At 49.3% G+C, this 25,463-nt stretch overlaps 1 protein-coding gene and 1 long non-coding RNA gene across 8 annotated transcripts in view; one reads left to right on the top strand and one right to left on the bottom strand.

Annotated features, from left to right (window-relative positions):
* Bpifb1 (BPI fold containing family B member 1) overlaps positions 1-17,431 on the bottom strand; it is a 31,411-nt gene extending 13,980 nt beyond the window's left edge. The window contains exons 1-6 of one of the 2 annotated variants that reach the window (XM_040732785.1): positions 17,304-17,431; positions 5,400-5,539; positions 3,345-3,483; positions 2,640-2,747; positions 1,742-1,891; positions 972-1,053 (exon numbers count right to left, since the gene is read on the bottom strand). In XM_040732785.1, the coding sequence (XP_040588719.1) occupies positions 972-1,053; positions 1,742-1,891; positions 2,640-2,747; positions 3,345-3,483; positions 5,400-5,520 (600 nt within the window). In that variant the 5' untranslated portion in view covers positions 5,521-5,539; positions 17,304-17,431. Of the gene's footprint in view, positions 1-971; positions 1,054-1,741; positions 1,892-2,639; positions 2,748-3,344; positions 3,484-5,399; positions 5,540-6,702; positions 6,836-17,303 lie in introns of those variants that run through there. The other variant, XM_040732784.1, reaches the window with a different exon arrangement.
* Positions 1,046-23,842, top strand: LOC121134465. 6 transcript variants are annotated; one of them, XR_005871553.1, is made up of 6 exons: positions 1,046-1,407; positions 8,527-8,642; positions 11,180-11,355; positions 16,790-17,059; positions 17,526-17,571; positions 22,855-23,842. It is a non-coding gene; the product is annotated as an uncharacterized LOC121134465 (long non-coding RNA). The 6 variants fall into 6 exon arrangements; XR_005871550.1 differs by having other exon boundaries at positions 22,839-23,842; XR_005871554.1 differs by having other exon boundaries at positions 16,790-17,418.
* Positions 23,843-25,463: the final 1,621 nt, after the last annotated feature.

The raw sequence follows: 25,463 nt of genomic DNA, 5'->3' as shown, positions 1-25,463 counted from the left end.
TGGGTAACTATTGAAGTGAATGTGTCTTAAATTTACAATGGAAATCACAGGTAAATATGAATGGATCCTCTTACGACATTTTCGTTTACCTGTGGCATGTGAGGGACATATAAAACGAGACACTGGGGTTTCTGGTGCCTGCTGTTGTATAACACTTGCCTAGCAGGTGTGAAACCCTGGGTTCTGTCACACACACACACACACACACACACACACACACACACACACAGAGAGAGAGAGAGAGAGAGAGAGAGAGAGAGAGAGAGAGAGCCTGAGTTTACTGACACAGAAGAAATAAATGCAACTGATCTGGCGGGCTGCAGTGCCTACAAACCACACCTGAGCGGCTGAGCAGGGGCTACAGCTTGCTTATGACAGTATTCCAGGACTAAATGCTGGATGTTCAGGGATTTCCAGCTTAGTTGTTAAAAGTAAAGTATATAGGCTTACATAAAAACATACTAAAATAAATTTAACAAAGTCAGAAAACATCTCCCTCCCTAGGTATTTTGCTCAGCATCACTGTCGCCTGTCGCTCTTGAGGTACTGCCTACTGTCTGTCTGGTGGCAGTACTACACAGGAGAGGGCACCTTCTTCCAGTTCGGCTCCATGACATCACTTTAATAGTAAAGTCAGCCTGGAGGTAGGATTTATAACTGGGAAGTCAGCAAAAGCTACAGGTAGTGTTCCCTCCCTCAACCCTTGTAGACAAGTGTTAAAAGTTTGATCAGTACACTACCTACCAAAGCCTCCTGGCCTTTTGGCTGTCCTGTTACATTGACCTCAATGATCTTGCTGGCTCAGTGACTCAGTTCATTGGCTTAGTGGTTCTTTGCTTTGTTGAAGGAGTTATTCAGTCCCAGAAGGATCCCACCCAAAGAGACCTAACTCATTTGGCATCAACTTGCAGTTCCACCCTAATCCTACAGGGGGTGCCATCTCCACAGGCCAGAGGCCTGATTTTACTCACGTGGTTTTTCACCATTTGGGGCAGGGCTGGCACCAGGAGATTCATGACATTATTTGCCAAGGAGTTGAGCGTGAAGGAAAGCCTTTGGTAAAGGAGAATGGGGAATTAGGAAGTTTATAAGAGATAATTGTTCCTGCTTGGTAGAAGTGACATGGAATCTTGGGAGGAAGGAGTTTGCTCAAGTTTACCCAGGGTGTTAGCCAAGACTGTGGAAGAGGCTGAGCTGAAGGCAGACGTTGGCCTGGTTATTGTCTTTACAGATCTGTGCTGACATCAGGGTGCTGGAACTGACAGGTCCCCTGAGATCTGACATGCGCTCTTATGAGTAGGTCGTTCTTGCTGCTTAGAAAGTGCCAGGAGCAGCCTTTTTCAGACCAGGAAAGTGAGACACAGGCAGGTGACTTGCTCAACATCACCCAGATAGTCAAGGAAGAAGGTAAGCATGCTTTGGGTGGCCTGGGAGCCCTGGATGGAAGCTCTGCTCTGTCTGCAGGTGCTTGCCCCATGCCCACCCCACCCACCCCTACCCCGGCTCATACCTCTACCACTACACTCACCCCTACACCCGCCCTCCCATTCTGGTATCATGCCACCATTGCTGCTTTCATCTTTGCCACCCAGAACAGCTTTGGCATCCCAGATTCTCAGGAAGGAGCCTCAGATCTAGAGTCAGGAGGGACACATGTCCATTCCTTCAGTGTTGTACATGTGAGCAGGGGGCAAGGCCACAGTCTGCTTCTCCTGCCAGCATGATGGAACCCAGCACTCACTTGTTCAGCAGGCTGAGGCGCAGGGTGTTCGAACTGCTGGAGCACTCACTAAGGTTGAGGCGGGTGGGGCCGCTCTTGCTTTTCTCCACCCGGATGAGGGCTTGGATCTCAGTGTTCATTTGGAACTGCACCATGGTCTTGACCAGTGGCCTGTGAAGACAACAGCAGTGAGAGTGAGTGCTGTTCAAGCCCACATGGGAGCCACAGCTGGATGTCTGCCCCTCCAACATCTGGATTCCTCTCCTGAGCTCACCCATGATGGATGCCACGGGATTCCAAGCCACACACTCTGCCCCGCTCATGCCCTCTGAGTTCCTTCAGGATGGCATGGCAGCAGTGGGTTCCACATCATCCCCTGGGCTGCCACTTTCAAGCTCTGTCATCTTGGCTGCTGGCTGCTCCTCCCAGATTGATGTGGGAGCAAACCCTGAAGTAATCCTTGATCTTTCTCTCCCTCCACATTCAACTCGGCAGGAACCCCTGTTTCTGCCTGCTTCCACCACATAGCTAGACTCTGACTACTCCTCTGCTCATGTGGCCTATGCCATCACTCTCTCCTATGGAGTCTTTGAAGTTCTGCTATGGGGCATCCCTGCCTCCACTCTGCCCCACACTTTCCCCACAGCTCTTCCCTGTCTCTGACCTTCTGTTGATCTCGGCCCCCATACTCCATAAAAGCCAACTTCTCGCCTTGGCTCATAAAGCCTTGCATCATCGGGATTCAGCAGTTTGCTTATCTCTGCTCTGACCACACCACTTCCTCTGTCATTTTTGAGCAAGGCAAGTACACTCCTGCCTTTGCACTAACTCTTCTCACGTTTCCAGATATCTGCATGGAGGGAGAGAGTGAGTAGATGAAGCTGTTAGGTTAGCTGTGTTGGGTTCCGGGGACACTCACGTGTTGAGTCCAGCCACCATGTCCAGGGGGATTCTGACTATCAGCTCCTGGTCATAGTTTGAAGGATGCACGGCCAGCTGGAGGATGTTAGCAGAGGTGACCTTCATCCTGGACAGGGTGGAGGGGAGATGAAATCATGTTCATGCTCAGATGAGTGTCACCCCCAAGTCTGTTCCCATCCTCTTTCCTGACTTCTGCACAGCTGAGCAGAGCCCAAGCCCAGCCTATTAATCCTCTCTATCATGGTCCTACCTCTCTCTCCCCTTGCTTGCCTCTCTGCGTGTCCCTTGGCTTTTAGCCTTAGCCTGGTGAGCTGTCCATAAGGCCCCTGTGACCCCACCCTACTGGCCTGTCACTCTTTGCTGTGGGGGTTTGAGATGCAATCACTCTGAGTGACTCTTGCTCCTCCATGGTTTGCCCTACTGGTCCCTTTGCCTGGAATGCCAGTTTCTTGGTGTCTCAGGCTTAGCCATGGCCTCCTCTAAGAAGCATTTCCTGGTCCTGGCACTGTCCCACCTGGGGCTACTACCTCATGTGGCCGCCCTCTTGAAGTACCAGTGACACTGCCTTATAGTCACCACTAGCAATTCTGGGGGCTTTTCAAAGAGGAACTTAGTCTGGCCCATCTTCACTAATGGTTGTTACTGAGAACTGGGCAAGAGTGTGGGGAAGAGATGGCTCCCGGCCGTGTCCACTGCCACTCACCAGATGATGAATCGCAGGAAAGAGCGCGCTAGGCTGTTCAGCAGGGGCATGCTCCCAGACCTCTCCTGCACGGCACTGATCAGGGGCAACTGATGGAGGATGGCAGCAGCATCATGGTCCCTCAGTGCCTGGGTCAGGTCTGCAGATAGATCCAGGCATTAGAGGTTAAGAGGACGTTAAGGGTGGACATTACTCAGGACTCCTTGAACCTGACATGAGGTGAGGGTAGTGGCCTTGAGCTAACGGAAGCCCTTACACTCAGAATGTTGCCAGTCACGGCTGGGATGCTGGACCTGTGTCCTCCCTCTCCCCAGCCAGTGCCAAATGCTTCTTGTGCCAAGTAGCTCATCAGGGACAGTTTTGTGGCCAAATCACACTTGCTAACGATCTTCTGGCACCATCAGTGTCTGTCCTGTTGTCCAAAGCACCTTAGGTGCTGAGCAGAGAAAGCAAGACATGGGAATGAGGGCCTCGGGGCTGGTCCCTCTGATTTTTCAGCAGTGGCCCGAGCCCATTCCATAGACAGTGTTCTAGGGCCGGGCCAGGCTCAGTGTTTCAGAGTCCTCCTGTCATTCTCAGAGAGCACTTGCCTAGTCTGTGCTAATGGGGCTGCACCCGTTAGCATTTTTTCTCTGCCAGTTGGCAGTCTTAAAAGTACCCCATCAGCATAGGTTCTCTGGGGAGGGGGAGGGAGACATGGAAGGGAAATCCCTGAACTGTGCCTCTTATCAGTTCCTGTGGTGTCACTGCCCAGGTGATGTTGAATTGCCAGTTAACAGGGCTCCTGAGGGCTGAGAGTAAGTCCTGAGGGCCTCTGGCAAGCTTCCAGGCTCATGCAGAGACGGTCCTCTGGAGATACAACTTCTCCCTCCAGGGGCATCAGCCAAAGGACATCACCAGCTGAGGGCAGGGTGTGCTCTGTAGCTTCTGCTTGCCTGCATTAGGCTGGTGCTGGCCTAGTGCAACCCTGACCAGCTTCCTTCCATACAACAGGCCTTAGGCACACCCAGTCCCAGGAGGCCTTGGGAAGGGTCTCTGACTGTGAGTGTGTTCTGCGCTTGGGCGCCACCTCATTGCTGGGTGCCCTTTAGAGTTCCCTTTTCCCTCTTAGCCAGTTCCTCCTCCCTCTGATGCTACATTGTAGTTCTTTACATTAAATACTCCTCCCAAGGTTTATGGTGTGTGTGGATTTCATCTTCTGATGGAGTTAACAGACACAGTTGCCTAGTGGCTCCTGGCCCTCAGTGGTCACTTGCTTGGGTGGGCCTGCTGACTCTACTGCAGGGGATCCTGGGAATCTGCCCCCAAACTACCACTGGTAATAACTCCTTGGCTGCACACCATGCTTGCTCACCCCAAGCTCCCTGAGGATGTCACATGCTTAGGAGTCACAGGATGGGCCTCAGGTAGGTCATCTGCTCCCCCAGCCTTTGGAACAGTGCTTATCCACCAGGTAATTGCCACATTGTCAGGAGACATGTGTCCATGCCTGGGTGGAAGGTACTTCCAAGTGTCTTGTAGCACACAGAACTGTTCCCCATGCCAGAGAGGATCTGGGGAGAGGGCTACCCAGAGCCCTTGCAACGTCCTCAGTTCCTATGGTATTGGGATCTCAGGTTGGCCCAGGGAGGAAGGTCTTCCTGTGTGCTCATGGAGCTGGAGTAATGAGCCTGTGTGCGTGACTGAGGTCATCAGACTCTGCCCAGACCTCTGCTTTGGGGGCCAAGAACATGCTAGGCCTTAACTCTGTTGATGGGAGTTGAGACAAGGACAAGGATGGGGTGCTTCCTGGCAGGCAGTAGCCAACATACCTGTCATAAGGCTCTCAGATCCCCAGGGTTTTCGGAATAATATCATTTGATGATATCTTGGCATCACTGGCTCTTGAGATCATAATATCCTAGTACTTCATACCTCAACCACTATTCGTGTCTCACTCAGGTCCTGGACTCCACCCATGCCTGACACACCCTTTTGACAAGAAACTCCCCTCCTTTTTGGTGTACTGTCCTTGCTTTATGGTGGTGAGGCTCGGTGGAGGAGGTCATGACTTACGTTCCTTGATGACTTCTGGGCCGAGGTTGAGCACTGCAGGGGGACGAAGGTCAGCTTGGACCAATGTGGCTACCAGCAAACCATACAGGAAGGTGACAATCCACGGGCCAGTCATCTTCATGGGTGTTAGGTAGCAGGGCCTAGGGTAAGCACAAGGGGTCTTGCTAGCTGGACAGAGGGGCCCACATCTGGGGCACAATGCCCAGTAGAGGCATTCAGGGCAGTGGGTAAGAGCCAAGGCTTATTTTGTGCACACTTGAATAATCAGCAAAGGCACGTATACCTCTGTGCCTCAGGGTTCTACTTTGGCGAGTGGTTGGGATGGAGCTTCACTTCATAGTCTCTGGGATTAACAGTTAGTATCATCTAGAAGTCATTCAGTGTGGTGTTTTTCCCACAGGAAGAACTTGGGATACAGTTTTCAGTGACTACTGACACTGGCACCAGAGTAAACCATGCCACAGTCAAAGCGAGGGGACAGAGCTGACAATCTGCATTGGCTGACAAGGCAAACCATACCCTCAAACCATGTTTTTTGTTTCAAACACTTTGGCCCCTGTTTGCCCCCTTCTGCCCACTGCAGAGCCTTCTGATCAGAAGGGTTCTGAACCCAGGACCTGTAGTGTTGCTTCTCATGGGAGACGCTGTCTCCCTCAAACACCAGCCTGTGCCTACCCACCATAAGGTCCTCAACCCCTGCTCTTCATGGGACCAACACGTGGTCCTCAGCCCCTGCTCTTTATGGACCAACACGTGGTCCTCAGCCCCTGCCTTCTTCATGGACCAACATGTGGTCCTCAATCCCTGCTCTTCATGGACCCTCCATGTGGTCCTCAGCCCCTGCCTTCTTCATAGATTCTTTTTGCTCCTTTCTAGCATCCACTCAGCTTTGCATCCCACATGCCACCTCTTCCAGGAAGCCTCCTCTGACTGCCATCTCTCTGGTCCTAGACCTTCCTTAAACACAGTAAGCCCGCAATGGTTCATTGGGAGCTGTGACTGATGCTTCTCTTGGTCCCCAGCAACAGCTCAGCACACAGACATTGCACAGCCAGTGTGTGAAAAGTGGGTTGAAGTTCCTAGACTGAGGGCTGGGGAAGCCAGTCGGTCTCATGCCTCCATCTTTGCTCACGGCTTTGGAGGACAGCACCAGCAGCTCTCTGCCTCTCCCCTTGGCCCAGAAGCCTAACAGGGGCATTATCAGGCTCCTCAGTCCTCCCTCCGCAGTTGGGCTGACCTCAGCAGGTGTCCCCTGTGAGGAGCATTCTTGACTGCCCAGGCTTCCACTCTCCCCACACTTTACCTGGATGTGCTGGAGTCCTGGGTCTATCTCCTCTTCTCCTGGGTGATGGGTCTGGAGACCCAGCCTTATATTTTGCAATCTCCTGAGCATGTGGGCCAAGAACTCAGGCTGGGCTGAGGTCTCCAAGGCAAATATTTGCAGCTCTTGGTGAACCAGAGCCCTTCCTGGAGGCAGTCTAGGAACTGCAGCTTCCTGAGGTTTGGATGAAGGAGGGTATGAGCTGGCTGAGGGCAGAGGGAGCACTGGGGCTTATGGCAGGAAGGTGGCTCAGGCAACAGCGAGCCTCATAAGGGGCTCCTTGCATCCTGGGCAGTCACTGCTACAGGACCATGCAGGGTTCTCTGTAACCTTCCCAGCCAGCAGAATCGCCATGTGCAGGAAGCAAGAAGGCAGTTCAGTTCAGCTCAGTTCCATTCAGTATGACTTAGTAGCTGGTGTTGACTCAGAGTCTGACCCTGAGTAATTTATTTTAGACATATTTAAGCATAGCAATAGCAGCTGAAAACTTATTCTAGTGATAACTGAGTCTTGCATTCACAAGAAAGCATGCGTAAGACTCTTTGAGGAACAGAGTAAGCTAACTATAGATCAGACGTGACTACATCGAAACTCTTATAAAGTTCATAAAGATAGGTTTTATAGACGACCAAGAAAAACAAATTTACAATAAGGGTCTTGGTGGGGGTACCTGGTACCAGAAAATGTCTCTAGCCACACAGATAGAGCAAAGGTCACCAGGCTAATAAACATGTCCTCTCTCAGCATGTTGGAAGGATAGCAGGCTATACATTCCTTCCCCTGAAGGAATAGCCCTGTGTGTTTCCAGGTTCCCCTAGTGCTTATTTATGAGCACAAAGACCTCTGAGCCTCCTACAGCACCATAATGATCATGGTAGCAGTCGAGATGAATGAGCATCTCTGACATGGCAGGCATCATTGGTGTTTTCCATCAGTAGGTTGATGGGTGTCATCCTCAGGTGTGGTCAGTCAGTCATCCTGATATAGTGAGCAGGACCTGGCTGCCACAGTCAGCAAACAGAAGAGTGAGGATTCCAAGCAGAAATCTGGCTTTAGAGGACATCCCCATAGCTCGGTACACAGGATATGTGTTAGGGGACAGGCCAGGTTCAAGTCTTCACCGTTTTCCCTCTGAGTGTCTTGGGATTCTGAGCCTCTCTGTTTCCATTTGTGAAATGGGTACGCTCAAGCTCCTTTTCCTTAGAGGGTACCTCTGCTACTTCTTTGCTATGCTCCCCTGGGCAAGGTGCCCCACTTCTCAGGGCCTCTCTAACCTCCTCGGTACAATGGGGTTCATGGCAATGCCGTCCATCAGGGTGGGAGAGCATCAGCTGAGCTATGGGCCATATGCCCTTGTCACTTTCATTCAGTTATTTTATGACCTGAGCCCTTCTCTGCCTCACATACATTGCCAGGAAGGCAGTGGATGTTTGTGGAGTGAAAGAATAATGAGTGATGGACTATGGACCAAGGGTCAAGTATGAACTGGCCAGTCACTCCTGCCTAGGCACAGGCTAGTCTCATTTAACCACACAGCACCCAAGGGGGAGTTAACATTCCTGATGTGATTTTCCCAGGAGTATTGGAGGCTCAGAGGATAGTGATTTGCTCAAAGGGTGTCAGAGAAGACACTTGAGCACCTAGTGCAGGCCACACACTCTAACCACACTGCCTAGTGATGGTCAGTAGGGATGAAGATGTGACCTTTGGATACCACCTGGGAACATGTCTTGGCTTCTATCTGTAGGTGATAAGCTATGGATTAGGACTAGGAGATCTATTGTTGAGTCTTGTCTCCATCTGTAGTGTGACAAGAAAGGAGCAGTGTCTGTGAGGTCACAGAGGCCCTGGCTGGTCACGGAGGAAAACGTGGTTTGCATCCTGCCCCATGTCTGGAACTCAATAGGTCCCACACCCCGAAGGTAAGCTGCCCCAGAGCCAGAAGGGCTCCCGGAAGCACCCAGCCAGTGCCTCAGGCACATGTGCAGAGACACATGCCCCTGCTTGGCTCCCCAGTTGCCATGCCTTCTGCTCAGGGACAATGTCCCTCTGTGGGGAGGGGGAGCTTGTGCCAAGGCCAATGCCCACATCTGCTCCAGGTTCCTGCCTGTTGGCTTGGCCTGTCAGGATTGAACAGGCATCGCACTCCCCTTGGGCTGTGTACCTGGTCCCATCTGGTCCTGCCCTGCACCCTTTTCTCTGGTCTCATTTCTCTCAGACCCTTGCTTTCTTTGTGTGCATCTCCTCCCTGGAACTCCTCACATCTCATAAAAGCTCCTTTATGGGCCTGGAGAGGTGACTCAGTGGTTAAGAGCACTGGCTGCTCTTACAGAGGACCTGGGTTTAATTCCTAGCACCCACATGGCATCTCACAACCGTTTGTAAGTGCAGTTCCAGGGGAGCCAATGTCCTCTTCTGGCCTCTGTACACCAGACACACACTTGGTGAACAGACATGCATGCAGACAAAACACCCATGTATGTATATATATAATAGAATAAAATAAAAACTTTAAATGCAATACGAAAAGATCCTCTGTGGTGGTGGCCAAAAGGAAACCTTGGAGTTTGAGACATGACTTTCATTCTTTCCTGTGCCATGGCTGTGGCCTCGTGGAACACTACTCCTTTCTGAGGAGAAAATGCCTGTATCGTCACCCACTGAGTGGCAATTCCACCACCATTACAGAGCTGCCTTCACTAGCCACCTTCAAGGTTAAATCCAGAAGCGAATATCTGCCCAGCCTAGTCCCTGTCATCTTACCCCAGTGTGAGTCCTCAAAGTCCATACTCAACTCCCGAGATATGAACCCTGTGCTTTGAGGATGGTTATCTGCCTTCTGTCCTTCCATTATCCCGCGTTCCTTCAGTCTTTTAAAAGTTATGTATTTATTTCATGTGTGTGCACATGTGTGTGTGAGACTACGTCTGTGAATGTGGTATGTGTGTGAATGTGTGTGTATGAGCACATCTGTGAATGTGTTGTGCATGTGTGTGTGTGTATGAGCATGTCTGTGAATGTGTTGTACATGTGTGTGTGTGTATGAGCACGTCTGTGAATGTGGTGTGAGTGTGTATGAGCACATCTGTGAATATGGTGTGTGTGCGTGTGTGTGTGTGTGTATGAGCATGTCTGTGAATGTGGTGTGTGTGTGCGTGTGTGTGCATGTATGTGTGTGCATGCATGTGCGCGCGCGTGCGTGCACGTGTGTGTGTGTGTGTGTGTGTGTGTGTGTGTGAGCATGTCTGTGTATGCAGAGGCCAGAGGTTGATGTCAGCTATCTACTTCTGTTGCTATACCCTCCAGTACTCTCCATCTTTGTATTATCCTTTAAAAAGATTTTTTAGTTTTTATTTATGTGTCTGTGTCTGTGTCTGTGTGAATGTATGTCACGCGCATGGAGGTACCCACGGAGGCCAGACGAGAGCAGTTACAGGCAGTTATGAGTCAATCAGGTCCTCTGGAAGAGCAGCAAATGCTCTAACTATGGAGCCTCTTTCTAGCCTCCATCTCCCTCTTATGTTTTGAGGTACTCTGTCACTGAACCTGGAGCTCACTGATTCAACCAGACAGGTTGGCCAGTGAGGACCCAGAACCTGCCTGTTTCTGGCTCTGGCCAGTGCTGACATCAGACACACGCTGCTGTATCCGGTTTTTCCGTGGGTGCTGGGATCCAAACTCAGGTCCACATGCTTGCACAGCAGGAACTGTATGCGCTGAGCCATCTCCCTGCTTCCTCCCTCCTCCATTCTTCAGTCTAAGGCTCCCCCAACTGAGCTACTTCGGCACTGTCCTCCTCTATTCTTATACAGGCCCCTCTTGGTCTCCGGTCTCCACCTTTAAGTCCCTCTTACCGAAAGTCCAATTCTCCCCAGCAGCCAGTGGCCCTTGGTAAAGTTTGTAAAGTCTTGGTGAAACTCACCAAAGCCTGCAGTGGTCTTGCACGAGAACCAAGCTCTATAAGACCCAGTGTGATTGGCTACTCATCTAAGCCTTCATTTCTCACCAGGTTGCCCTTGTTTCCTTTCATTCCCACCCCAGGGCCTTTGCACATGCTGAACCTTCTCCCAGGCTGGCTCCCTCTCCTTTACTAAGTCTCAGCTTCTCTCCTTGGAGTGGCCTTTTCTTGTCACCTGGATAGGGCAGGGTGCTTCTGGCTATATGCTGGTGGGTGTCCACACCAGAATTGCAGATATGAAGACTAGAGTGTGCTGGGCCTGCAACTCTGCAGGCCCTAACCCTAACCCTGCAGATGCTATGCAGGCCACAGTGCAGGCAGCAGGTAAGAACAAATGCACAGCTCTCAGTTCCACCGTACAGAGGCCCTGATCCAGCTAGAGGTAATTAAGGGCAATTGAAGGAGAGGCGCGCAATTGTGAACGCACTCCCCTTCTCCATTCCTACCTTCATCCTCCTGCCGCAACCCCTCCTTCCTCCCTCCTTTTCTTATGTCCCACAGGCTGGCCTTGGACTCTCTATTTTCCTGCCTCTGACGCCCAGGTGCTGGGATTACAAGCACGCACCACCATGTCCATCTCTGTGAAGACATTTCTTAAGGGACCGCTATGGTCTCCCAGGAAAGAAGCAGGGGGTCTAGAAGGAGACTCAGAGACTACGTGGGAGCTTACGGCTGAGGTCTGTAGAGATGGATGGACTGCAGTTGTGGAGGGCAGAGTGACTTGGGCTTGGGAAGTCACTGCCGTGTCACTGTTGTGGATGGCATCCAAATTGGTGTGGGCACAGCAGGACAGGGTTCTAGACAGTCATGGTTTGGAGAGGAGATGAGATGATGCCAGAAAGGCAGGGACTGAGGAGGACCAGGGAGGGCTGGAGAGGATGGTCCACCGGGCAGGGTGGACAGCAGGGAGCTCTGCCTTGGACCAGTTGTAGCTTGGGAAACTCAGCAGAGAGGCTTAGGGAAACTTCCACAAAGTACCCCGAGAGTCGTGTTAAGCACATCCTGTCCACAGAGAGCAAGGGCACCTTGCCACAGTCAGGCCACACTTTCCTTCCCTCTTCCCCACGTACTTGTACTCTATTCCTGGATGGGGAGGGGGTGAGAAGAGGGGTCAATCATCCAAGACAGGAGGAGAGGGGCCATGTCATGTCAAAGCTGATCGCCTAGGCCAAGCAACAGGCAGGGTGGAAAAGACCACCAACCTCTACTGTATCACCAAGTAGACCCAGGAAGCAGAAAACAGCATGTCAGCACCCCACTTCCCCCTTTCCCAGGTGAATTGGGGTCTAGGAGAAGAGCGGATACCTGTCTGAGTTCACACAGTCCTAAAGCAGGGGCTAGAAACTAGACCAGCTCTTTCTGACTTTGTCCCCTGCTCTGTCGCCCTGTCCAGCTGCAATGGGGGCAGCTTCTCTGGAGAAGGCTGTGGTTGTATAGAAACAGAGGGTGTGGCATGGCAGGGTTGGCTGGTTGACCTTGTGGAAACCAGAGTGCTTGCCAACTGTTTCATGCCCAAAAGAGAGGAGAAAAGCAAAGCAAGACTTCAAGTTGCTCTCAGCAGACCCAAGGCCTTTACACAATGGCTCTTCTTGGCACCAGTGAGCCTTCACTATTGTGCCAAGCCCAGTCATGGCTGTTGAAGTCCTCAGGGTCTGGGTCTAGCAGAAAAGAATGTGACAATTGATTAGCAATGTCTGCCATGAACAATACAGAGGCCTTGTATTGCTGCCCCCTGCCCCCTCCCTGTTAAAGACCGTCTGCCCTTGTATAATTCTAAAGAGAGGATGAAAGGGAAATGGGGAACCTGTAGATGACACAAAGTTTGTCACTGCCTCAAGTGGATTGATAAGTTGGTTCCTATCTTTGGCCTCAGTCTCCCCAGATGCAAAATAGAGATGCAGGTTCTGTGATCCCCTTGGTCAGGCAGCTTTGTATAAGCCTGTCTATAGCAGAGGGAGCCCCGCTGATATTCAAGACACGTAGGATGCTCCACCCACTGTGTGTTCTGAGACAGGTTCAGCCCCTTGATTCAGGGTGAGGGGCAGGGGTGAGGGGAAGGGGTGGGGACCAGGGGTGGGGGCGCAGGTCTCGGCTGAGGGAATTTCCCAATAGTTTGGGAAAAGGATTGCAAGCAAGTTGCCTGCAGTGTTGTTACTTGTAATAGCCCCAAAGCAGGGCTAGCATAAATAACTGGGGATTGATCAGTCCTGAGCCACCAGGCAGCTGTCACTAAACAATGCAGGGAGACTGAGGCAAGTGAAACTAACCTAGAGAATGTTCTGAAAGGATATGGTCCCCTGAGATAGCATCTGTTTTTTTTTTTTTGTTTTTGGTGACATGATCCCAGGCGACTTTTTTGATCTCCTTGGTGATTTTAAGATTTAAATATTTTTTACACAATGCATTTTTCTTGGATCAGCAAACTCTGAACAACTTGAAAAAGAGTAGAAGGGGGCTGGCAGAGGTCAAGGAGCACACAAAGGCCCTTCTTTCCCAGGGCCTGAGTCATAGCCCTGCCCACCCCAAGTTAGCTCGAAACGTTGCCACACCACCGATGGTAAGTGCAACAAAAGCACAGTTACATCAGCCCGGAAATCCCGTTCTGGAACCTTCTGGGCATAATCTCTCTTTTGTAGGGCAGGAATAGACGAAATTGAATGCAAACAAACCATGGCTAAACCGGGCTCATTCTCAGCTCTGCCTTGAATGAGGATCAGGGCCCTGCCCTGATGAGGCTCACGGTCAGGTCCTGGCAGGCACTAAGTGGCCTTTCAAAGGTCACAGTAGGCAATGGTGGGTCTTGGTTGGTGGTGGGGCTTCCTTCCACACTGGCAGCATGCTTCCAGAGGAGAATGGAGGCTGGTTGCTTTAAGGACCTGGAGCAGTGTGATGTATATGTCTGCTGCAGGAGTCCAGGTCAAGTGTGGCATGCTGGCATGGAGGTTGGCATGGGGACTGTTGTCAGGGCCTGAGAGCGTAGGATGCACAGGCAATGTGAGAACAAAAGGCAACACACAGTGGACATCAGCACTGATGGAGGTTAGCACCCATCTAGGGAGTGACTGTCTCTAGAATCTCTGTTGAGGCCTCCGGAGCAGGTGCACTGAGAGGAGGCTAGATCAGAGACAGCTTCTGAAGTGGTGACATTTTCCCTGGGCTGGAAGAAGGTATAACTAATAGCTGGGTATAGCCTAGAGGGAGGCACTTTATGTGAGGTCCCACAGGGGCACAACAGTGAGTCTAGGAGTTGGTGTGAACCCTGTGGCAAGCATAGGGCAGCTTGTAGGGGCCCTTGGCTCATCCGGGGATGCCACAATCCGCATCAGAACCCCCCTTGGGTGGGATTCTGATTTCCTGTGTCACGCCTTGAGAACTGGTAGTCCATCTGTTGCCCCAGTTTGCCCTCTGTGTCTGGTTTCTCCAAGCCTTTATCACTTTCCTCTGTCTCCTCTCTCTTCCATTCATTCTCACACCTGTCTTTCCTGGTCCATGCCTCTCCCTACCTCTCTCTCCTCTCCTAGTGTCTTTTCCTCTGTTCTTTCTCCCTCCTCCTGTGGTTATCTCTAGGTGCACCACAGAGGCCAGGAGAGAACTAAGACCCTGCAGAGAGCCTTCCTGATTATGTAGGCCTGGATACATGGCCTCACCTCTCTGTGATAGTCTGGGTCTGACAGAGGGCTCAGTGTCCCAGCTCTGGGTACCTAGCTATGTCTAACCTTGATTGAGTAACACTTCAAGTATGTAGGCTTGGAAAGCTCAAAGTGTTGGCTTAGACCAGGGCCTAGGCCCAGGAAAGGATTTTTTTATTTAAAATTTTTTTTATTTGTTTTATGTGTATGAGTGTTTTGCCTATGTATACACAAACTACATGCATGCCTGGTGCCTGTGGAGGCACCAGAAGAGGGCGTTGGATCTTTAGAACTGGAGTTACCCATGTCTGTCAACTACTACACAGGCACCAGTACTCTGCAAGAACAAAAGTTCCCTGAATTGCTATGCTACCTCTGCAGCCAGCCCCAAGGGACTCAGTCGGAGCAGCTCTGACATCATTACTGTACCGGCTGACATTGCTGTGCATGTTCATGGTTGGGAAAAGGAAAAACTATACTTCCAAGAACACTCACAGAGGTGTGGCTGTGCATATTGGGGACCTACAAAATGGGGGATCTCTGGGATGAGGATAAGCAGATAAGTCTCTCAAATCGAGAGCTTCAGTTTGGAAGCACTGAGGTTAGCCTCATTTTCCTCTGGTTAGCCATGGTGGAAATAGACTTTCTTCCACTCTGTTCCAGGCCAGGCTAGGGAAGGGTTTACCAGCAGCCTAGGGCAAGCCCAGGGAGGCCACTGCAGCTGCAGCCTAAGACTTCACTGTGTCCCTCCCTGAAATTCCTGTTTCTTTAGAAATCAGAGCGCGCGCGCGCGCGCCCGCGAGAGAGAGAGAGAGAGAGAGAGAGAGAGAGAGAGAGAGAGAGAGAGAGAGAGAGAGAGAGAGAAATATCCAGCTATGAGCTGAGTTGGCTAACCAGCAGATGTGTGGTGCTCCCCTATGTGTGATCAGAGTTCTGTATGCCTTGGACACTGCAGGGGCCATATTCTTCTGGATTAAGGTTTTCTGGGCAGGACTGAGTAAACTAGAGATGGAAAAACTGATGTAAAACCACAGTAGTCTATATTCTCAGTGTGGGGACTAGAACAAAGAGGCAACTGGAGAGGCCATCAGGGCACTGTGGAGGTCTATGAGGTTTTAGTCCCACTGAAAAATGAATGGTCACTACACCTAACACACACACACACACACACACACACACACACACACACACACACACACACACACACACCCCTCTTCCTGTTCAACTTCCATGTATTTGGATTTACAAGCAACATTGGGGGTTGCTAACTCACAGAAAGAAGGGAAATCTGGCATACAGAACAGACTGGCCCTGCTGTTTCTGAATACTCACTAGCCACAGTCTAGGCCTGAGCCTGCTGCTTTAGTTATAACCCCCATTTCACAGATGAAGACATAGAGGTGGTAAGTGACACTTATTTGAGGTCATACAGCCGCTAGAACAGGAAGGCAGGATTTGAACTCAAGTCTGTGTGACTACTTGCACTCTTGTCATTTAGCTGGTGTCTGCTGACACATATGTTTAGGTAATCTTTTCTTTTTTTATGATTTTAATTATTTTATTTATTTTTATGCTAAGATTTGTATAATGATTGTAACATATTGAAAGTGACTTTCCTTAGGATCCTTCATTGTACACAAAAAACAGATCATCATGGAAGGATTCTTTTTTTTTTCCAGTTTAAATTTAGATAAGAAACGAGGTTGCTTCACAAGTCAGTTCCAGGTCCCTCTCCCATTCCCTCCCCTCCTCCCGTGCCCTCCCCCCAACCCCCCCCCCGTTACCCCCTCATTCCCCCAGGGAGGGTGAGGCCCTCCATGGGGGTGTCCATAGTCTGTCATTTCATATAGGGCAGGGCCTAGACCCTTCCCCAAGAGTTCGGGGTGAGAGTGCACCTCACATTTTTCTATGGGAGTCCAAAGTCCGTGTGTATACTTGGGATGGGTACTGATCTGCTGTCCAAGGCTCAATAGATTACCTAGGCCTCTTCACTGACACCCAGATTCAGGGGGTCTTGATCAGTCCCATGCTGGATTCCCAGGCTGATGCCTGGGATTCAAGAGTTAACCTTTGTCTGGTGAGCTGTTTCTGGGGTTTAAACCAGCCCAGTCTTAATCCCTTTGATTATCAGTCCTTCCTCTCTGTTACTGGCTTTCTTGAGTTCAGCTTAGGTGATCTTTTCTTGCCCACACCCTTCTCAGATGACACCCACCCACCATCTGCTGAGATTCTTAATTATCAACATGAATTTTTGAACCCTGAACCTGCATTGGAAAAATGGAGTAAGTTCAATGCTCTCCTCGTAACTGGAAATTGTGTCTCACTTTCTAAAGTGAATAATGTCACTTTCTTTCAACAGAAAGTTACACTAGGGTTATAGTGATGGCAACAATGGCAGTAACCAAGCTTAGTGGGTATTTATGGTGTGATGGGTACCAAGTCCTTTGTTTTTGCTTTTTTTCACCTGTGCTGCCCCATACAGGTGCCTGGACATGTGTGGATGGAGTGTGGATTAATGAGAGAGACATGAAATGGCTTTTCTAATCTTCATTGCAAGAAGAAGCATGCTATTGACCCCTGGCGACCAACCTTCCCCCACCCCAGTGCTGGGGACTGAACTCAGAAGCCAGGTCTGAGCAAGCACTCCTCCACTGAGCCACACTCTGGCCCTTGCTCTCTCCTCTCCAAGGGGAGAGTTAATGACTGGCTGGAGTCTTGTTGAAAACACATGAATGCCATGCTCAGCTTTCCTGTGAGTTATCATCACAAAGACTGAGAGAACAGGAATGAAAATCACTTGCTTATTGCCACTCGACGGTGCCAGAATGCCACCTGACAGTGCCACAGTGCCACCAGATGGTGCCAGAATGCCACCTGATGGTACCACAGTGCCACCTCAAAGTGCCATAGCAGCATCGATTCCAGACCCCTTCCCCCACATATCCAACACCGATGTTTTGAGGACATCCCAAGCCCATAGCACCAGAGTCTCTCACCTTGGGGTGGCAGTGTCCAGTGGCAGAGTCTCTGACACCCAAGTGAAGCGAGTTCTCTCACCTGTTCTGCAGCCTGAGTCCTCCCAAGGCTTTGAACATCTTGGTGTTTGCTTGGGTCTGACCTCCTGGGGGCCAGCAGGGGTGCTCAGGGGGAAACTCCCTTGTGGTTCCCTTCACAGGGTTGGGTCTCTGTGCTAACATTTGCTCTCATTTGGTCACCAGGTCATCCAGGAGAAAGAGACAACCAGGAGTTCAGCCCTTGACAAAGGTGAGCCAAGTTCACCACTGAAAAGTGGGGACTGGCTGTGTCCCACCCTGCTCTCTTCCAGTGTGCTGCCTCCCGCCCTCATCCCTCTCCGTGGCTCCCGACAGAGACTGGTCCATTTCTCTAGAGTAGACCTGACTTCTGCTCATGGCTCACCTCTGTCTCTGTCTCCCCACATCTTCCACAAATGGTGCCTTTGGATACATTTACTTACTACCTGTGCTGCCCAGGCCTTCCCTCGGGTCTCCTCCTTAATTCTTCGCAGGCCTCCCTGACTTCAAGCCTGTCAAACTGATTTCTTGTCACTGTGACCAGAGCCATCTTGCCTGATCCTAGTAACTTACTACAGACCTTTTCAAGCAGTGTATCGGGTGCTGCTGTGTCATTATGGAAACCTGCCTGTGCTTGTTTTTTCTTCCCTGCTATCTGTCTATGGTACTGGTTGAGGTATTTCAGTGGAAGTCACAGTTGTCTGTGCCCTTTCCCTCAGTACTCTGGCAATGTTTTAGAGCCTGGAGTTCAATATTTGTTAACAGTCTGGTTTCAGCCTGGAGACGGCTATCATATGACTTTCTTTGTATAATATCCGGGTTCATCTGATACTAGTCACCTCTGCCACCCCACTGAGCTGATCCTGGGGAAATCAAATTCAGGAACCTGCTGTGGAATTTGACACCACGCTTTGGGCCTCAAAGCAACTGGAGACTGGGAGGGTTTAAACTCACTGTATGGATAATGTTTAGAATGGGTGGGATAAGCCTGAAAAATGAGCTGCCTTTATCAAAGCTCTCCAGAGACAAAAGGAGGCACACAGACATAAAGTGTGGTGGGAATATACCCTAAGTCAGGCAACAGTGCCCGGCATAGCTGGTACCAATCCTTAGACAAGAGAACTTTCTGGAACCGATGAAACAGTCCTGGGAACTGTGAAGTCTGTCTGATGCAATGCTTATGGCTGTCACTCTCATGACATCATGGTTGACATTTATCATCATCCTGCAGAACATCAGATTAGTTAAGTGACACAGAGAAAAACTGTATGTAAAGTGTGGCTTGTGCAATGTTGACAAAGACATATGCCCCTGTACCCCCACCCCACTCCTGTCAAGATTCAGAGTGTCACCATCACTACATAAAGGTCCCCTGTAACTCTTCCCAGTGTTAACACTTGAGCTCCCACTGACTTAGGGATGGGATCTAACTTTCTGTTATAGATTAGTATAGTCTGTTCTATGGTTTCAAGCACACATGTGCCTCTCAGTCATGCTCAGCTGTGAGTTATCACTGATCATGGTTTAATAGCATCTTGGCTACAGCCTATCCACTTGACAGGGTCATAATCTCCCATTGTATGAACATGCCAAAATGTACTCATTCATTCTTCCTTCAAATGGCCCCCTGAGCAGTTTCCAGTCATGGACATACTTTCTGTAAATGTTTTATGCAAGTAAATTTTTGAATATGTTTCATTTCTCCTGGAGTGAAATTGCTGGGTTATAGGGCTGAGTGCATGATTGGCTATACAAGAATCTTTCAGAACCTTTCCAAAGTGGTGGCATCACTCTGTATTATTGCCTGCAGTATACAAGTGTTCTGTCAGTCCATTGATTCACTAACACTTGATAATGTCGGTTCTTGTGTGTGTGCTAATGCCATCTTCACACAAGAATCCTTGACACTGACTCTGTGATTCTCAGGAGAAGGTTTGGTTCCTAACTTAGTATTCAAGTCCTCTATGGTTCAGCCCATCTTTGCCCAGTCTTGATTTCACACTTTTCTCTCCTACATCGATGTGAATAGCTCTCCTATGGTGATCAGGCAGTTTGTTCTCCTTTGCTCAGATGTAGCTGATTTCTCATCTGCAGCTTCTCTTGCCTCACTGGTCTGGAGATGTCCCATTTTTTTTAAGACTCAGCTTAAGATCTGGGGGTTTAGCTTAGTTGGTAGAGTACTTGCCTAACATGAACAAAGCCCTGAGTTTGAACTGGAGGCAGGAGGATCACACACACACACACACACACACACACACACACACACACACACACACACACACAGAGAGAGACAGAGAGAGAGAGACAGAGAGAGACAGAGAGAGAGAGACAGAGAGAGAGACAGAGAGAGAGACTGAGAGCTCAGCTTAGTTATATTCGCACCCTCAAAACCTAGGCAGACACTGATGTCCCACCAAGAAATCACACTCTCCTCAGTGTCACGAAGGTCCTTTCTAGAGAGTCTCCCTGCAGCTCTGGGCACTTTGTTTTGCCATTGTCTCGCCCTCTGGACTGTGAACTTCATGAGGAAGACACCACTGGAGTCACAGTGTCTCCAGCACGTAGAGCACCACTCAGTAGGATCCAGGATGTATTTGACAGCATGCATGGCTGCAGTAGATGCAACTGGGACAGTGCCTACATTTGCTGCCTCCATTTCTCACAGGAACACACATCACACTTGTATTAATCCTCACCAGACCCTATGAGGAAGGGTCATTCTTGTGACAGAGCTAAGGAGACTGAGGTTCAGTGTTAAAGTGAGAGGTATGATGGGGGATGTCCTTCTGCATATGTTTCTCCTATTGGATGATGGCTAAAACAATGTCTGGCCAGTGAGGCAGGAAGATATGTGGGACTAGGATGAGGAGAATTCTGGAAAAGGTAGGCAGAGAGAGCCCACCAAAGACAGTCGCCATGTAAGGACGGGGAAGAAAGAATGTATCAGGCGTTCTCTGGTAAGATAAGACCATGTAGAAATACATAGATTAGTAGTTATGGGTTAATAATTAAGACAGAGCTAGCAAATAAGAAGCCCTAGTCATTGTCCAACAATATGTCTTTGTGTGCTTATTTGGGGTTAAGCAGGCAGTGGAACCACCACCAACAGAGGTGTCCTGGGATCCTCTGCTATTTAGGAATTTCTTTGGCTGTCCCCTCCTTAAGGGACCCTAAAGATTCCCTCCCCACACTTCTTCTCATTTTGGGCTCCTTCAACAGTGTAGCCCCCATAGTGATCTTCCTAACTCCTGTGTTTTTGTGCGATTGTCTGCCCTTCCCTGTGCTATGGGTGGTAGGTACATGGCAGAGTCAACTCATATATCCACTCTGTGGGTGCTGGGAACCATCATGAGGATGTTGGGGACCAGGTCCAGCTCCTCTACAAAAGCATCAAGTGCTCTTAACTGCTGAGTCACTCAAGAAGCAAGTCTCCAAAACATCAAAGTATCCAATTAAAAAGTAGGGTACAGAACTAAATAGAGAATTTTCAATAGAGGAGTCTAAAATGGCCGAGAGACACTTAAGAAAGTGCTCAACATCCTTAGCCATTAGGAAAATGTAAATCAAAACAACTCTGAGATATTATCTTACTCCTGTCAGAATGGCTAAAATAAAAAATACCAATGACAGTTTATGCTGGAGAGGATGTAGAGAGAGGGGAACACTCCTCCACTGCTGGTGGGTGTGCAAACTCGTGCAGCCACTTTGGAAATCAGTTTGGAGATTCCTCAGGAAAATGGGAATTAATCTACCACAAGACCCAGCAATTCCATTCTTAGGCATATACCCAAAAGATGCCCATTCATACAAGGATGTCTGTGTCACTATGTTCATAGCAGCGTTATTGTAATAGCCTGATCCTGGAAGCAACCTAGATGCCGCTCAACTGAAGAGTGGATAGAGAAAATGTGGTACATTTACACAATGGAGTACTACTCAGTGGAAACCAGTCATGCAGGCCTTTGTTCTTCAAAGGAAGGAAATGAATGATGCCTGGCCACTTGGGATGCCAGAGTGACAGAATTCAGACAATCTGGTGATCCTTTGCTCCTGTATTAGTAGCCAGCCTACACCTGAATCCCTGCAATATATCAAGCATTGTCTAGGCCCTAACCCTGATTCTGAGCTTTGTTTCTCAGTGAATGGAACCCATTTCTATGAAAGAGACCTAGGTAGTTTGTATCCTCCACCAATAGAATCCATTCTTATTACAGATCCTTCCTCTAGGCCCTAGCCCTGAGACTGTTTATTAGCCAATAGAACTCATTGTTGATGGGGGAAGTCCTTCTGTATATATGTTTCTCTTATTGGTTAATGAATAAAACACTGTTCAGTCAGTGAGGCAGGAAGATAGGTGGGACTAGGAGACAAGGAAAATTCTGGGAAACATAGGCAGCCAGAGTTGTCATGTAGAGCCTGGGAAGAGAGGACGTACCAGGTATTCTTAAGTAAGATAAGAACATGTGGAAATACTTAGATTAGTAGTTAAGGGCTAATAATTAAGACAGCTAGCCAAAAGAAGCCCTAGTCACTGGCCAACAATTTTATAACTAATATTGCGTCTATGTGTTCATTTGGGGCTGAAGGGCAGCAGGACCAGCAGGGACAAAGAACCTCTTGTTACACATTGTAAAGGTCACAGGTGCTTTGTTACATTGCTAGGGAGTTTCTATGTTGCTATGCCTAAAACTTTGTTGTAATAATTGTCATGTGGAAACCCCTTCCCAAAATTTTACTATGCTTAAATATATAAAAGGGATAAACAACAAAGTCAGACCCTGGATGTTTTGGCTCAGTGCCTGCAAAGGTGGCACTGACTGGAATTTTCTTCTTTACCTCCTGTGGGTCATCTCCCTGCTAAGGCTAGTGGGGTCCCCGACATCCATCCATCCATCAGAACCCAGTCCTGAATCTTACCTTCATGGCCCTATCATTATGATGACTCAGCCCTGTGGCTTGGCCCTGTGGCCTCCTGCGGCTTTCCAACTAGTTCAATAATGTCTTATCTAATCATTTGCAGTTACTCTCTTTGAGTTTGGGTCAACTCTCTGCCTCAACTTTTAGTTAGGCGTCTTAGAATTCTTTGACCTCTGTAGCACTTTAACCCTTTCACAGTCATTCTGTAATCTACATATGTACACTAACACAGATATAATTTAATACTATGTGAAGCATAATCTGAGAGTTAACATTAATAATGGAGATTGGAATAAAATACCTTGATTTGCCAGTGGCCAGTGATCAAGAGAAACCATGAGTACCTGGTGTACTGCAGTCAACAGAGCTGATATGGTCCATAAATTTATTATTCAATAAATTCCAATGTTGTGGGAAGTCACAAATGTCTGTGCATGTTTGGCGTGACACGCTCACAAAGATGGCTTCAAGGGCAGCCATCACTGGAGCTGAAGGTCCAGGCTTCCTTTGGAGGGATGTCTCTATTACAGTGGGCTTTGAGAGTTTACAGCCTTGCCTCACTTGCAATTCACTCTTTTTGAGTTTTGTGTGTTGACAGAAATGTGCTCAGTCAGTTTCTTGTTCTGGCTGTCTGCTGGAGAGCACTTCATAATCCCCCATCAGGGTGGCATGGAGCGTCACCATGGCTGAACCATCACCACCCAATCATTACTACCCAACCAACAACAACAACTCTGCCGCCATAGCCCTCATTGGATCCACAGATGGCGAATAACCAGCCTAGGGTTAGTACAGAGGTTGGAACCTCATGCCTGCTCAGCATGGACTCCACCACTGACACCTTTGCTGCTCACAAAGCTCCATGACTTCAGAGACACGGAGTCTCCGTGTCACTTGGAGACAGAGTTTTGAAGGACAGCAGAATACTGCTGGGTACCGGCTCCATAAGGGTCTCTTGGACTCCAGATGGCTCAGTGGCTAACCTGAGTTTGATCAGCCATGATGGGGGTGGAAATGGCCCCAGGTGTCAGGCTTCTTGCTGGATGTGGAGTCAGGGATGCTGTGTGGGTGGGCTTGGAACTCAAGCCTGGAGGGCAAGGAAGCCACAGGGGAAACTGCCCCCTGCCACTCAAGGCCCCAACTTTTGACAGCCAATGGGTCCAGTCTGGAAAAAAGCAGATAGCCACCTGCCACGTGGACCTGCTGTAATGTTTGACAGCTCTGGATGGAGCTCTCAGAGGTGAAGTCCCGGCTCATGTGGCTGTAAACCTTGGGAACTTGCTCCTGCCTTGGCCTCTGAACAGTTTGCAGCCACTAGAGGTGGAAGCGCCTAGCACTTCAGAGACCTGCTGCCCAGGAAGCCTGAGGAAGCCAATTAGCCGCAGACTTGCCTGGCAAGGGAAGGCTCTTGGTTGGCATCTGATGCCCAGAGAACTTTGAGCTGTGGCATTTTCAAAGCAGTAACCTCTCATCAGCTACAGAGAGTTCAACTCGGTTCATTTCAGTCCCTCACAGCAACCTAAGTTGTTTTACCAGTTTGAAGGTTGTTACCCCTGAATCGGCAATAAAAGCATCTCATATTTGTATACTTTGCTGTCTGCTCACTACCTTCTGGGAGAGTGAGATAAGAACCCATTGACTCTCTAGGACCCACATGGTGGAAGGAGAAAACTGGACTCTAGGAAGTTGTTTGGAGACATATGCATTTGGAACATGCATGAGCACACACACACAATGAATTTTTTCCACTGCATTGGTGAATAGCGTGCACATCTTCTCCCTCTTGTGGTTACAGAGACAACTTCACTCCGATGCCTGATAAGGGCCTGAAGATCTCTTGGGCTCTAAGAAGTCTAGGACAGAGGCTGGTGAGGCTCCACTATCTCTTTTATTTCGTACATTCCTCTAAATGATACCCACCTTTAAATTTTTTAAATTTAAATTAGAAACATGAATGTTTCACATGTTAATCTCAGGTCCCTCTCTCACCCCTCCTTCTTTGTCCCTCCACCAGCCCCCCAACCCCCTACCCAATCCCCACATCCCAGGGAGGGTGAGGCCCTCCTTGGGGGGATCTCCAAAGTCTGTCATTTCATCCAGGGCAGGACCTAGGCCCTTCCCCATGTATCCAGGCTGAGAGAGCATCCCTCTATTTGGATTGGGCTCCCAAAGTTCATTCATACACCATAGTAAACACTGATCTACTATCCAAGGCCCCAATGGTTTCTGTGGCCTCCTCACTGAGACTACATTCATGGAGTCTGGATCAGTTCCCTGTTGGCCTCTCATCCACCAGTCTGGGATTCAAGAGCTCCTCCTTATCCGGTCAGCTGTCTTTGTGAGTTTCACCATCATGGTCTTGACCCCTTTGCTCATCACTCCTTCATCTCTGTCACTGGGTTCCAGGAGTCTACTTCAGTGTTTAGCTGTGGGTGTCTGCCTCTGCTTCCATCAGTCACTAGGTAAAGGTTCTAGGATGGCATATAAGGTAGTCATCAACCTTACCATCAAGGAGGGGCAATTAATATAGTCTCTCCACTATTGCTTAGTTTGCCAGTTGGTGTTATCCTTGTAGATCTCTGGAGATCTCACTAGTGTCAGCTCTCTCCTCAAGCCTATAATGACTCCATCTATTATGGTATCTCTCATCCTGCTCTCCTCTATTCTTACCTCGACTCAGCCTTCCTGCTCCTCCATACCTTCTTCTCATGTCTTCTTATCCTCCTCTCTTTTTCCTGGCTCCCTCTCCCCTCCCCTGATGTTCCCAATCTGCTTAGGAGCTCTCGCCTCATTCCACTTCTCTGGGGTATGATACACATTTTTTGTTTCAAGACATCTATATTCCAAGGAGATGAAGCAAATTTTTTCTGGAAAGTTTTCCCTCAGGGCTATCTCACGGAAACTGTGGTTCAGAGGGGCCAATGCTGAATACTGTTCTGGAAGCCAAACTTGGGAAGTGTAAGAGTCTTCCAGGTGGTGCTGGGCTTGAAGGCATAAAGGGACCATGGAGAACAATTGAGACTTGTCATTGTTTTGGCATGACTTGCATCCCCGAAGGGAGTCTGGAAGAGACCATTGGTGAAGGTTAAGCCTCAGCTGTAGTAGAAGCACCAGGGATGAAGAGATCTTGGAGAGGAGCTGAGGATTAGCACTGAGTGGAAGGATCAGAGTCCCCAAAGAGAGGCTGTTAGTGAGGGTGCAGTCAAG

The sequence above is a fragment of the Mesocricetus auratus genome, unplaced genomic scaffold (genome assembly GCF_017639785.1).
Source record: "Mesocricetus auratus isolate SY011 unplaced genomic scaffold, BCM_Maur_2.0 Super-Scaffold_100028, whole genome shotgun sequence".
Taxonomy (NCBI): domain Eukaryota; kingdom Metazoa; phylum Chordata; class Mammalia; order Rodentia; family Cricetidae; genus Mesocricetus; species Mesocricetus auratus.
Note: the sequence above shows the minus strand (reverse complement) of the source record. Positions and strands in the feature narration are given on the sequence as shown.